Genomic DNA, 13,959 nt, shown 5'->3' on the forward strand with positions numbered 1-13,959 from the left:
AAGTAAGCACATAAAATGATGCTTCACATCATATGTCATCAGAGAAATGCAAATTAAAATAACAGTGGGACACCACTACCTATCTATTAGAATAGCCAAAATCTGGAGCATTGACAACACAAAATGCTGACGAGGATGTGGAGCAGCAGGAGCTCTCATTCATTGCTGGTGGGAACACCAAATAGTGCAACCACTTTGGAAGACAGTTGGGCAGTTTCTTAAAACATTAAACATACTCTTACCATATGATCTAGTAGTGGTGCTCCTTGGTATTTACCCAAAGAAGCTAAAAACTTATATCCACACAAAAACCTGCACACAGATGTTTATAGCAGCTTTGTTCATAAGTGCCAAAACTTGAAAGCAATCAAGATGTCCTTCAGTAGGGGAATGAGCAAATAAACTGTGGTACTCCCAGACAATGGAATATTATCCAGCATTAAAAAGAAATGAGCTATCAAGCCATGAAAAGACGTGGAGGAAAATTAAATGCATATTACTAAATGAAAGAAGTCAATCTGAAAGGCTACATGCTGTATGATTCCAACTGCATGACATTCTGGAAAAAGAAGAACTATGGAGACAGTAAAAAGGCCAATGGTTGCCAGAGTTTAGTGGAGAGGGAGGGATGAATTGGCAGAGCACAGAGGATTTTTAGGGCAGTGAAACTCCTCTGGATAACACTCTAAGGATGGACGCATGTCATTATACATTTGTCCAAACCCATAGAATGTACAACACCAAGTGTGAACCCTAATGTAAACCATGGACTTTGAGGAATTATGATGTGTCAGTGTAGGTTCATCGATTACAGCAAATGTCCCACTCTGGTGGGGGATGTTGATAATGGGGGAGGCTACACAAGTGTGGAGGCAGGGAGTACGTGGGAACTCTCTGTACCTTCCTCTTTATTTTTCTGGGTAAGAGGGCTCTGAAAAAAATAGTCTTCCAAAACACCACACAATGTGAACAACAACATCTAAGTGACAAAACAGTCTCTCGAGGAGACCGAAGAGTGGTGAGCTGGTACGTGTGTTTGGGGCGGGGGGTGGGCAGGGGCAGCCAAGGTGGGAGGGGCTGCAGGCTGCATAGATGCAGATGACAGAATGGGTAGGAGGAAAGGTTTCAAACTTCTGCTCCTGCTTCACTGCACACATCTGAAGCAGGCCCTCAGGACACACAGCCAGTGACCCTGCGGCAAAACCAGGACAGCGGGGAAGATGGGTCAATTGAGGCATTTGATTCCTGAGTCTGCACTAATAAGCACCTGAAACCATCTTAGTGGGTGAAGACTGGCCTTTCAAAAGATTCTCATTTTAATAGAACATGAAGAATAGACAAGAAACAGAATAGCAAATATCAGAGGTAATCACATAGAGAAACAGAGGGTATTCTTTCACGAAATAAGCATACACACATATAGTCTACATATAGCTATAAAGACCTAATAGGAACATACGTCCATATACACGTGCCTAGGTGCATACTCCCGTGGCATGTCCACACACGTGTCTAGAAGCACATATCAGCTACAAACCTGTTCTAGATGTAGATACAGGGCTGCCGCAGTGGGCAGACATGTACAATGTATTTCTTACTAGGAAGGAGGATAAATGAGTGAAAATCCCTGCACTGAGCACACAATAGGAGGTCACCGTAAACCCGGAGGAGCATCCCGAAGCCCCCGCAGCTGCTCAGCCTCGTCAGCACAAACGCAATCCCGAAAAGAAATGGTTCGCCGAGTCGGGCTGGCTGGCGCCGAGATCCCACGGGAAGGGGGCTTCTCCTGTGACCCCACCTCGGCCCCAGGCGCCGCAGCCCCCAGCCAGCCCTTCCCCGGGACAGCAGCCCTCTTGGGCCAGGGTGGATGAGGACCCTCCCAAGGGAGGCCTGAGGGCTGCCCCCGCCCCAGAGCACAGGCCCACAGAAGCCCCTGTGCGCTCTGGGGGACCCCGGACAGGGCTGTCAGCCGAGGGACCCCCCCCAGACGCCCCTGTGCCCCTGCAGTCAGCCCCGGGAGACCCCTGGCCATAGTGACTAGATGTGGCGACCTCTGGCTTCTGCCTCAGAGGTCTGGGGTCGCCTGGGGCGTCGCTGAGGGAGCCCGGATTCGGAGAAGCAGAGGGAAGGAGCCCAGCCCAGCCAGGAGCCCAGGAAGCCCCGGGAGGGAGGACTCCACTCCACGGCGTCCAGATCTGTCCCTGCCGTCAGCCCTGAGGAACCCCAGGGCCGGGGGTTGGACAGGCTGAGCCCCCACCCTCCTCAGAGGAGGAGCCTGCTGGGGAGGGGCTGGGGAGGGCCTGGGGGAGGGAGAGGACTCAGGGGCAGAGGCGGGGCCAGGCCCTCCTGGGGGTTGAGGAAGGAGCAGAGGGTGGCCAAGGACCCCAGGGATTCCCTCTGGCGCCTGTCATCAGCATTGGGCGTCCCCTGGCTTAGTGGCCTGAGGTGACCCCCACAGATTCCCCGGGGGTCTCAGAGCAGTGAGGGCTTTGGGTCCACAGAGGGAGGATCCAGGGACCTGCCAGGGCTCAGGCTGAAGACCCTGAGGGAAGACAGAAGGGATGCCGCAGAAAGACGCCCCGGCCATCAGCACCAGGAGGCCCCGGGGCGCCATTACCAGAGGCGGCCTTTCCCGCCTTCCGCATCCGGGTGTCCGAGAGACTGGGGACTGGGTCAGAGAGCAGTGCCTGAGGGGCCGGAGGGGGGCGCCCAGGGCCTGCTGGAGTCCCGGGGAGACGCCGAGAGAGGGCTGAGGACCCTGGACCCCAGGACAGAGAGGGAGCCTGTGGCCCTGCGCTCGGGCTTGGGAGGCCCCAGAGAGGGCCACCTGAGGAGGCGTGTCCAGCCTTCTGCCTCCGGAGTCTTCGGGAGGTGAGGACTGTGGCTTTAGGTCAGCTGATGGTGGGGTCCCTGGACCCCAAGGGAGGACTGAACCCACCCCCCAGCCCAGACATAGGCGACCCCAGCAGAAATCTGCCCCTGTGGTCAGTCCTGCGAGGCCAGGCAGGATGTCAGGAGGGGCGGCCTGTCCACTTCCTGCTCGGGGTCTCAGTGGCGTGGTGACCTTGGCCTGCAGGATGCTGCCTCAGGTTAGCAGAAGGGAAGGTTCCAGGCCTGGCCAGGAGTAACTAGGAATACCTTGAGGACTCTGAGGGGACTCCTACCCCAGGCAGAGGGGGGCCCACTGAAATCGGCCCTGCCCCTGTCACCCCTGAAGACCCCAGGCAGGGGTGGTGGCAGGTGGTACAGCCCACTCACCTCTGCCTCGGGCTCTGCCAGGTGAGGCCTTGTTCTGTGGGGCGACGGCGGGTCAGCAGAGGGAGTCACATCTGGTCAGCAGAGGAAGGGGTCCCGGATCTGCCCGGACTCCAGACAAGGAGCCTTTGGGAGGAACGGAGGGCATGGAGGTTCCCCCCACCCCAGAAGAGAAGGGACCTCACAGAGGCCAGCTTCCCCTGTTCTCGGCCCAGGGAGGCCCCGGGGCAGGGAGGGCTGGATGTGGCCTGCTCCGACTTCCGTCATATGGTTGTGGAAGGGGGATGTCAGGGAGGTGAGGCCTTGGTCTGAGGGGCACAACAGGTCAGCTGAGGGCAGAGTCCCAGGATCTTCTGGGTGTCAGGGTGAGGAACCCCCCTGAGGACTGAGTGTACCCCCCACCTCAGCAAAGAAAGGACGGCACAGAATCCGGCTGTTCCCTGTTCTCAGCCCTGGAAGGAACAGTCAGCAGTGGTCCGAAATGGCACGCTCACTTCTAGCCTGGACAGGAGGTGGGGGTCCTCAGGAGGAGAGGGCCTGGTCTAAGCGGGAGATGTCAGCTGTCCCAGGCGGGGGCTGGGAGGAAGGGCAGGCCCCGGCAGGAGGAAAGACGAATGACCTACCGGAGGTCTGGAGGAACCACCACCCGAGGACACGGGACTGGTCCCCGCCGCCAGCCTTTTGGGACGTCATCGGTGGGTGCAGGCGGGTGGGCGTGGATGTGCAGCCTCCTCCCGTTTCTCTCAGAGGCTCAGGGAGGAGAGGACCTTGGTCTGCGAGGACGACATCGGGTCATCTGAGGAAGCACATCTGCTCAGCTGACACACATTCCAGGAGTCAAGGACCCCGAGGGAGGAGTGAGTGTACCCCCATGGCCAGGACAAAGAGGGGGCCCACGGAAATCTGGCCTGGCCCTACTGTCAGCCCTGGCACCCCTGGCAGGGCCTGTCTGGCTGAGCCCCTCCTCATTTCCAGGTCGGTGGTGTCGGGAATGGGGCAAGGGCCCTGGTCTGAGGGTCTGGACTCAGGTCAGCAGAGGCAGGATCCCAGGCCCTGGCCGGGGTCACGGTGAGGACTGAGGGGACCCCACACCCCAGGACGCATGCAGCCCAGGCCAGCCCTACCCTGCTGTCTGCTGTGGGGACACCCGGGATCGGTGGGTGGATTCAGTCCCCCTCACTTCCCCTTCCAGTGTCTTCGGGACATGGGACCTTGGCCGAAGGAGGGTGGCCTCAGGTCAACAGAGGGAGTTGACCCAGGCCCTGCAGGGTGTCAGGGTGATGACAGCGGACCATCCAACCCAGGACAGATGGAACCCACAGAGTTTGGTCTCCCTTCTTGTCCCTTGGTGCTTCCTGTTAGCCCCTGGGCAGATGTGGCCAGATGTGGGCCCCCTCACTTCCTTCTGCTCAGTCTCAGGGGTGTGTGGTCTTGTTCTGAGAGGTTTGTCTCAGGGTAGCAGAGGGGTGGGGCTCAGGCCCAGCCAGGGGAAAGGTGAGGACCCTGAGTGAGCTCTGAGGGCACCGCCCACCCCAGAACAGTGGGGACCTCACAGAGTCCGGCCCAGCCCTCCTGTCAGCCCTGGGGGCCCAGGGCTGTGCTTGCAGTTTGCAACCTGAGGTGCCCCGTGTTTCCTCTTACAGGGGCTCCAGGAACCCGGAGGTGAAGGCCTTGGTGTGAGGCTCATGTCCTCAGGTCACAGAGCAGAGGAGGCCCAGGCAGTGCCAGGAGTTAGGGTGAGGTTCACACCCTGAATGTGCATCCAGGGGCTCCCCCACGCCAGAACCGAGGGGACACTGCAGAGCTGGAGCCCACCCCACCCCAGCCCACCACCAGCCCCAGAACCTCTGGCTGTGCTGGGTGCTCCCTGAGGGGCCAGGTCACTTGTTTCTTCAGGTCTTTAGGATCAGGTTTCCCAGAAGGACAGAGCCCTGTGAAGCCGAAAGCACCCCAAAAGAGGAGACTTGTAGGTCAGCTTTGTCAGAGCCACCAAGGATGCCTGTAAAAATTAAGATGCTCCTCACTGTGAGTACCAAAAATGTGACTCAATGTCAGCCACGTGAGTGAGTCCTCTTACGTGTTGAGCCTTCAGATCATTAAATTCCCAGCTCACATCTGCAACCACATGAGAAACCCCAAGAGAAAACTGCTCAACTAGGCCTTCCCCCAATTCCTGACTCACACATCTGTGAGCAGAATAACGTGATTGTTGTGAACCAGTATTTTTTGGTAATTGATTTCACAGCAGTAGTAACTTAACAGGAAGAAGTATTCAGATTACATAAAGAAGTCCCATGAAACATGAAACAGAAGAAACTTCCCAATTAAGAAATGGGGAAAAAACATTATTAAAATTCCAAACAAGAGAAATCAGAAATTGCCCCCTAAAAAAGGTATTAAGCCTTGTTTATAATCAGAGAAACTAAAAATAAAAGCACAATGAAATAATAATTGATATCCCTCTGAATTGGCAACATTTAAGGCCCGTAATATGAAACGTTGGTGATGATGTGGAGATTGGTAGAGGTATAAATTGATACAGTCGCGTGGGAAACAGTTTGGCAGTATCTCTTAAAAGTGAAGAGAGCGTTTGACCCAGCAATGCCACTGCTAAGCACATACCCAGTGAAACTCTCCAAGAATATTTAGAGCAGCATTGTTTGTGATAACTTAACATGAGAAACAACTTACATATCTGTTAATAGGAAAATTGATAAATAAATTTTGGTACACACACACACTCCCATAATGGGATACTACACAGAAGTGGAAATTGAGGAACCAGATTTGCATGTATCAAAATAGTGATTCTTGGGGCCGGCCCCATGACCGAGTGGGTAAGTTCGCGAGCTCCGCTTCAGCGGCCCAGGGTTTTGCCAGTTCGAATCCTGGACGCGGACATGGCACCGCTCATCAGACCATGCTGAGGTGGCGTCCCACATGCCACAACTAGAAGGACCCACAGCTGAAAATACACAACTATGTACCGGGGGGCTTTGGGAGAAAAAAGGAAAAATTAAAAATCTTAAAAAAAACAGTGATTCTCACAAACATAATGATTAGTTAATAAAATGGGTGAATACGGAGAATATGATACCCTTTATATAAAGTTTAAAGCATGAGAACACAATATTGCTAATTGCTTAAGGGTGAATTTATTTGCAGTGGAAGTATAAAGAAAGGCAGGTGTGTAGTGCTTCCCTCTGTGGGACAGAGAGTGGGGGCCAATGGGGAAGGAGTCCGCAAAGGTGTTAACTTTGTTGGCAGTATTTTATGTCTTAGGTACTATGTATAGAAGTATTGGTTGCACTTTTATTTATACCTTTTTGTATGTTAAATATTGCAGAATGTATTTTTTTAAGTATTTAATTACCAGAAGTTCTTGTAAAAAATTCCCAGGCCTGTCTCAGACCCAGCAGATCAGACTCTCCAGAGGTGGAGCTTAGGAATCCGCCCCCAGGGTGACCCTGACACTATTGGTCTAAGCCAGAGGAAGGCCACCGAACTCTTTATGAGTGACATTTATCCATTAGTTCCCTAATTTGGGTGCCTTTGTGCTAGCTACCATGCAAGGCGATCAGGACATAAAGGCAAATAAGACATTTTTACTGGCCTCAAAGCTCTTCTATTTGAGCAGAGGAGAAAATATTCTTCACTGTCCTTTGGGCACAGAGTGAAGGAACCCCTAAACCAGGGTAAAGGTTAACTCCAATTACAAAAGGGTTCAAAAGCTTTCAAACTGAACATATTAAAATCTATCACCTGGTGTCCCCAGATCCTTCTGTCCTGACATCCAGAGCATCCCCAGATCTGCTTCGCTGCGCCTGGCTGGAACCTCTACATGCCTCTTCCCAGAGAAATTCCAGATGCTCCCCTCTGCCTTGGCTGTACTGGGAATCTCCACCTGACGTCTCATAACTTTGCCATTTACTCATTGTGCAACTTTGGGCTGGTTGTATTCCTTCTCTGAACCTCACTTTCTGCCTCTGTAAGTTGAGCAGACGGTTGAGTCCTCAGAGTGGCAAAACTGGGACCAGGATGTGGTCCTCCTGATCACCATGCTGTTTCATTGTCTTTCTAGGATCACAAAGAGCTGATTTGGAAATTGGCAACCAAGTATTTTTATACAACAGATGGATTCTGAGTAACCTCTTAGATGTTTTTAAGGAAAAAGACACACATAGTAGACTTTCAAAGCACTCCTGACAAGGTTCTAGTCCATATGCCATGGAAAGTGAATCACCACTTTTGGAGGAAGATAATTTTAGACAATTTTGCCATTTTCCCACATGATTGAGCAGGAGGAAACCTACAAATCTGAAGTTGAGCCAATCTCCTCTACAGTAAATGTAAGGAGGATTTTTCCTCCTCACAGGAATTGTGAGTGGACAGAAATAAGGGAAGTAAAGTGTATTGTGGATAAAGCAAGCAGGGGAGAAATGGTCCCAAGTCTATTCAAAGGGCTATGAGGATCAATTTAGGATCTGATTGCTGCTCTACCTGCAATACACTGCATGACCTTAACTGTGTTCCTTAACTTCTCTGAGCCTTATGAGTCAAATAAGGATAATGTTAATGCCTACCTCTGTGGTGAGGGGTAAATGAAATAACTCCTATGAAGCCATAGGATGATATTCCAGTTTGACCAGGGAAAAGCCCTTAGCGGTCATTGCTACTTGAGCAGGCAGGCAGGCAAGCAGGATGCACCATCACAACGTGGGGCCGGAACACACGTGGACAGTTCTATGTCACACTCAGTACAAGGTAGCTTCCCAGACCTGTCTTGGTGGGTGAGTCCTGCCTGGGCATCAACCACAAGCCCCTCCTCGTGTGGCTGGGGAGAATTCAGCTCACAGGAGGTGAGGGTCTAGTTGGCAGAGCAGGCAGGAGCACGCATGTCATTGGGCCTGAAGAGCAGTCATTCCCTCCTTCCGATGCTGCCTGGGACCCAGCAACCGATACAGATACAGCACAAACCGCAGCCCACCTGCCACAGGAAAAGGCAAGCCCTAAGCATTGTACTCCAAATGGAGAAAGCAGTTTCTCAAGACACTGGACTTGCAGCCTGTAAAATGGGAAAGGCCTGGGCAAACCTGGACGCTGGATCACTCTCTTTGAGGTTGACCACTGGCAACTGGGGCAGCAAAGTGCCTTGATCCGTCGAGCACCCTCAGTGGCCAAAGCCGGTGGCCAAGGCCTGTCGCCCACCCCGCAAGATGAGGTATGGGTGGCACGTGCCGTGGTGTGTGTGAGCGCGCATGTGCACATGTGGCATATACTCCACGGAATCCCACCTGGATGAGGTGCTTCTCGCGGAGCCTTGGGACAGGACCAGTCCTGTGCGGAGAGAGCGATGGGAAGAGCAGGTGAAGAGGCTCCGGAGGGCACCCCCCCAACACACACACCCCTGCTCCACACCCCTGGTCGGAACGCAGCGCTGGCAGGCGCACCTCGGGCCTGTCCAGCTGCTCTGCGGTGGGCACCCCGGGGTGTAGACGCCTCCTCACTCTGGTGCCCCAAGGGCACGTTCCAGGAGGGGCGGAGAGCAAGGCTGGGTCCCGGATGGGGGCACTGACTCTCGGACCCCGGGGGTCCCCACCAGTGCCAGCGCTCCCTCGGGGGCGGGGGAAGGAGCAGGTTACGTCACCCGCGGTCCCTGGGCGCCCGCGGTGGCGGCGACTGCCTGGCCGCGTGACCCGCGCGCGCCAATGGACCTGCGGTCTCCGGGACGACGCGGAGGGTCCGCGCTCTGCTGCCACTGCGCCCCCGCCCCGAGTCCGCACTGCAGAGAGTAGGGGCGAGCAGGCGCCAGCGCGCTGGCCCACGTGCCACGCTGAGAGAGGGACCAGGAGAAGGAGCGAGAGCGGGCGGGGGCGGGAAAGAGGGGCGCCCGACCCCGCGGCAGCTCCGCGCCGCCCCGCCCCCCTCCTGCTCGGACCTCGACCAGAAAGGATCCCGACCCAGAAGTAGGTACCAGACTCGGGGAGAGTGCGCTTGGCCCCGGGAGACCCCGTCGCCCTCCGCCGGCCCCAGCAGGACTGCGGCAGCCCGCGGGGGTCGGGGTTGGCGTGGGGAGGGGGCCGCGGACCCTGTGAGCCCGCAGAGGGCAGGGCGGGTGTTGAGCCTGGGCCCCAGAGGCGCCGCTGGAGGAGGAGGGGTAGCTGGGGGCGGGGGTGGGGAGTCGGCATTGACCGGCATTAACTCTTGCTGGTTCCTGTTCACAGGCTGTGGAGACCTGGGCCGTCTGCTGTTGCCCTGGGAGTTGGGCCAGATTTATGTGAATCACACACTGATCATTCCCCAGTAAATTGGACTTTGCAGAGATTGGGGACATGCCGTTGACCCTGTTGCAGGACTGGTGTAGGGGGGAACATCTGAACACCCAGAGGTCCATGCTCATCCTGGGTATTCCTGAGGACTGTGGTGAGGATGAGTTTGAGGAGACTCTTCAGGAGGCTCTTAGGCACCTGGGCAGGTATAGGGTCATTGGCAGGATGTTTAGGAGGGAGGAGAATGCCCATGCGTTTCTCTTGGAGCTTGCCCAAGACATTGACTATGCTTTGATCCCCCGGGAAATACCAGGAAAGGGAGGGCCATGGGAAGTGGTTGTAAAACCTCGTAACTCAGATGGCGAATTTCTCAATAGACTGAAGTGCTTCTTAGAGGAGGAGAGGAGGACAGTGTCAGACATGAACAGAGTCCTCAGATCAGACGCCAATTGTCCTGCTCCGAGAGTGGCCATATCACCTGATCTCTGGACCTGGGCCCAGGCCCTGGGGGCAGCAGTGCAGCCTCTGCTAGAACAAATGTTGTACAGAGAACTGAGAGTGTTTTCTGGGAACACCGTGTCCATCCCAGGGGCACTGACCTTTGAAGCCTGGCTTGAGCACACCACTGAGGTGCTAGAGATGTGGCAGGTGCCTGAGGGGGAAAAGAGGCGCAGGCTGATGGAATGCTTGAGGGGCCCTGCTCTGCAGGTGGTCCGTGGGCTGCGGGCTAACAATGCTGCCATAACTGTGGAGGAGTGCCTGGCAGCCCTGAAGCAGGTGTTTGGACCTGTGGAGAGCCGTAAAATCGCCCACATGAAATTTTGTAAGGCCCATCAGGAGGCAGGAGAGAAAGTCTCTAGCTTTGTGTTGCGTTTGGAACCCCTGCTCCAAAGAGCTGTAGAAAAAAATGCGGTATCACGAAGGAATGTGAATCAAGCTCGCCTGAAACAAGTCTTAAGTGGGGCCACCCTTACTGACAAGCTTCGAGACAGGCTTAAGCTGATGAAACAGCGAAGGAAGCCTCCTGGTTTCCTGGCACTGGTGAAGCTCCTGCGTGAGGAGGAGGAGTGGGAGGCCACTTTAGGCCCTGAGAGGGAGAGGCTGGAGGGGTTGGAAGCAGGCATAAGGCCGTCTTCCAGAACCAGTGCATTTGGGGCAGTGTCTTTCCCTGCCCCTGGCAACACTCTTCAGGCCAGGCCTTCCCAAGGGTCCCAGCGCGGGAGGTGTGGAGGCCAACAGTGGAGGGAGGCTGTGCCAAGGGCCAGCTCTCGAGGTTCAGGAAAACAGAAACACCACACATTCTGCTATAGCTGTGGAGAGGATGGTCACATCAGGGTACAATGTAGTAACCCTCCAAACCTGCTCTTGGTAAAGCAGAAGAGACAGGCGGCAATAGAGTCGGGAAACGGGAGCTGGGCTTGGGACAAGAGCCATCCCAAGCCCAAGGCCAAGTAGGCTCAGGAGAACAGGGAAGCTCTTCTTACTACAGGGTGAGGAGACAAAAGACGTATTGGAAGAAGGGGAAGACACAGTCCACACAAACAGCAGGGGACTTGAGTGGGGCAGAGGGGCAGGGCAGCCAGGCCCAGGTTGAGCACCCTCAACCTCTGCCCACTGGAAAAGACCCCAGCTACCAAGCCAAATGCAGCTCAGTGAGGTCCAAGCACAGGGTCTCAAAGAGGCGGCTGCGACAAAAGCAAGGATCCACTGTACCCAGCACATGTGGTGTCCAAGCCTCAGAAGGGAACCTCAACAAGGCAGAGGCTGAAGAAGGTAAAGGTGGGGGTTCTGGCATCGACATTGCCATCTGGCCACCCCCAAATGCCCACCCTGTTGGCTCTGAGCTAAGAACGCCAACTGGCTCCCAAGCCACGTGGGACCTGGAGGAGCCTTCCCTGGGGCCGCCCCTGACAGAAGGGACCAGCGTCAGTAAGGAAGAGCTGCGCAGAACAGAGGTAAAGCTCCGGAGGGGAGGCCGCAGGGTCCAGCCTGTGTTCAGGATCATGTACACTGCCCTAGGGAAGCCCCAGGAAGGCAGCACCCTTGAGCCCCTGAGCAAGTGAGGACAGGAGGGGGTGTTGGGTACCTGGGGGGCCTGTACCCACAGATGGCTTTGATGTGAGTGGGTGTGCAGAGAAACCTTTGGTACAAAGCAGGAAGAGGAGGAGGAAGATGATAAAGAGGAGGGAAAGCTGGAGGAAGAGCAAAAGGAGGAGGTAGAAGGGAAGGAGGAGGAAGAGGTGAAGGAGAAGGAAGAAGTAGAGAAGGAGGATGATGAAGAGGAGGAGGATGGAGGAGTTGTTGCAGGAGGGATGTTGTTTTGTTCTGCTTGTGTTTGCGCAGGGCCACTGGAGACCTGGAGAAAGCAGGCAAGGGGACCTGGGACTGGCCTGATGAACCACAACTCAGCAGCTGCCGTTGCCAAAGCCAGCCCCAAACCCTGCCAACTCATGCAGCCAGCCTGGCAACTACCATGAGTGGCAGCCCCAGGCTGGGTGAGGGGCTCCTTTGAAGACGTCTGCCACCTGCACAGGCCTGGGAGACGTTAGGGGTCATCTCAAGGGTGCCAGTCATCTGGGACTCCCAACAAGGGGATCCTCATTCACCGTCACTTGGGACGGGCTGCTCCCTGTTCTGGGAAGCCCACTTGTGTCTCTGTAGACCCTGTAGCAACTCACATGTCAAGTAATCCCGCCCCAACACACACACACACACACACACACATACACTAGCCATCATTTCTGTGTAGAGCCACAAGGTGTGTGTGAACTGGCTTAGTGGGGCAGCCCCCTCTTCACCTGGGCATGTGCTGTGAGCTTCAGTGCCAGCCCAGGCTCTGCTCACTCTCGTCCAGTGCCGTGAGCTCAACTCTGTCTTCTTGGTGTTGATTTAGACTAATCGCTGCTTGTTTTTGTGAAGATGTGTGTGTTCTTACCTGAGCAGTTGCCACCAGCCCACCCAAGAGACCCTGTGCCCAGTCCCAGGAGATGTCACGAAGGAAGGCCAGACAAGGGTGCGGCCAGCGCTCACCCAGGAACCTCGGGAAGGAAGAACTGGAGCAGGGACATCGAGAGGGGCTGCGGGAGGCTCCACTGGGACTGTGCTCTGATGTGCCAACCTGTTGTTACTTGTGGCTCAGTTTCCTCAGCTTGGCGGGGTGTCCCTTGCTGTGTTTTCCAGCATCCTGTGACTGTCCTGTGTGGGCCATAGGGCAGGGCCCCACCCCACCCCAGCCTGTCAGCCAGAGAGGATGGGGGGATGCCCTGGAGTGAGAGGACAATGCCAGCATCCATCATCCAGGCAAGGGGCTGATCGTGGGACCTCCAGGAAGGGAGATTATGGCAGAGGAGCCTCAGCATGGGGAACAGCTGAGGCATCTCATTAGGGACCCTGGAGGAGGGAGGGACCCAAGACCTGTGGGCTGTAGTGGCCTTCAGAAGTTCCATTCTGTGTTGTCATTCTCTTCTCTTCAATAGTTTAAGTAAATGGCCCCCTTCAATAAATTTCATTGACCATTTCAGCTGCATGTCACCTCTGCTGTGGGCAATTGAGGGAAGGGTCTGCTGGGGGTGGGTGTGGGGCACTAGAAAAGCATTCCTGCTCAGCACACATGGGAGATTTCTCCAGTGAGAGAGTAGAGTTGGCACTTTGGCTGCAGACTAGGACATGGTGAGGGCTTTTCCTCCTTTTTATGGGTGAAGTACAAAGCTTTAGGGTTCCGATGGTCCCCAACTTGGGATGGTCTTGTCCCTTGGTCTTTTGAAAATGAGTGGGAGTGATCTTGGCTTTCTCCTTGAATGGGGGAAGGCAGCACTGGCATCCAGTGCCTGGGATTCAGGACTGCTAAATGTGCAAGATGCATGGAGTGGGGCCATGCAACAAAGAACTCTGACACCCCAGAGGCCTCTAGCATCCTTCATGAGAAAGCCAGTATTAGACGGAGAGTCCTGGAAAAAACCAGAAATGTGTTTTAACTTGAGGTATCCTGAAATGTGAAAACTTCGTCATGGAAAAACAATGACAACACTTACTGAGCAATGGAAAATCTCTAGACACTTGTGGGGTTTCAGGGAGAGTGGGCACAAACATATCCATACCACCTCCACCTGCAGACTTGCTCTATGGAAAACAAAAAGACCAGGCTAGTGAGATGCACAATGAAAGAGGACCCAGACTATCTGGGCAAAGGGAGGGGTGGGGATAATCTCTGAAGGGGTAGTGCTCAGGGATGGGGGGAGCTGGTTTTCATGCTAAGGGCAGGGGGAAGGTGTTGGACCTTTTAGGCGGGCCCAGTGCAGCCTGCTCATTCCTTCTGTCCAGCGAAGTTGCCACTTTATGAGGCTGAGCCTACCTCCCAGGAGAGGGCTGGAAAATACCAGGTCGGCCCTCTCCTGGCTTTCCTCACAGCTAGGGTGTGGGCACATGACCCCGCCCC

At 55.0% G+C, this 13,959-nt stretch overlaps 1 protein-coding gene across 3 annotated transcripts; it reads left to right on the forward strand.

Moving 5' to 3' along the window:
- Positions 1 to 8,589: 8,589 nt before the first annotated feature.
- On the forward strand, positions 8,590 to 13,044 carry PNMA3 (PNMA family member 3). Of its 3 annotated transcripts, none has more exons than XR_011535679.1 (3): positions 8,590 to 9,221; positions 9,480 to 11,479; positions 11,868 to 13,044. XR_011535679.1 is itself a non-coding variant. In XM_070603340.1 (2 exons), the coding sequence occupies exon 2, from the start codon at positions 9,588 to 9,590 to the stop codon at positions 10,977 to 10,979; it is 1,392 nt and encodes a 463-aa protein (XP_070459441.1). In that variant the 5' UTR covers positions 8,799 to 9,221; positions 9,480 to 9,587; the 3' UTR covers positions 10,980 to 13,044. The 3 variants fall into 3 exon arrangements, 1 of the variants encoding a protein (XP_070459441.1); XR_011535680.1 differs by having other exon boundaries at positions 8,799 to 9,221; positions 9,480 to 11,297; XM_070603340.1 differs by having other exon boundaries at positions 8,799 to 9,221; positions 9,480 to 13,044.
- Positions 13,045 to 13,959: the final 915 nt, after the last annotated feature.

Source organism: Equus przewalskii, chromosome X, assembly GCF_037783145.1.
Source record: "Equus przewalskii isolate Varuska chromosome X, EquPr2, whole genome shotgun sequence".
In the NCBI taxonomy this organism is placed as follows: domain Eukaryota; kingdom Metazoa; phylum Chordata; class Mammalia; order Perissodactyla; family Equidae; genus Equus; species Equus przewalskii.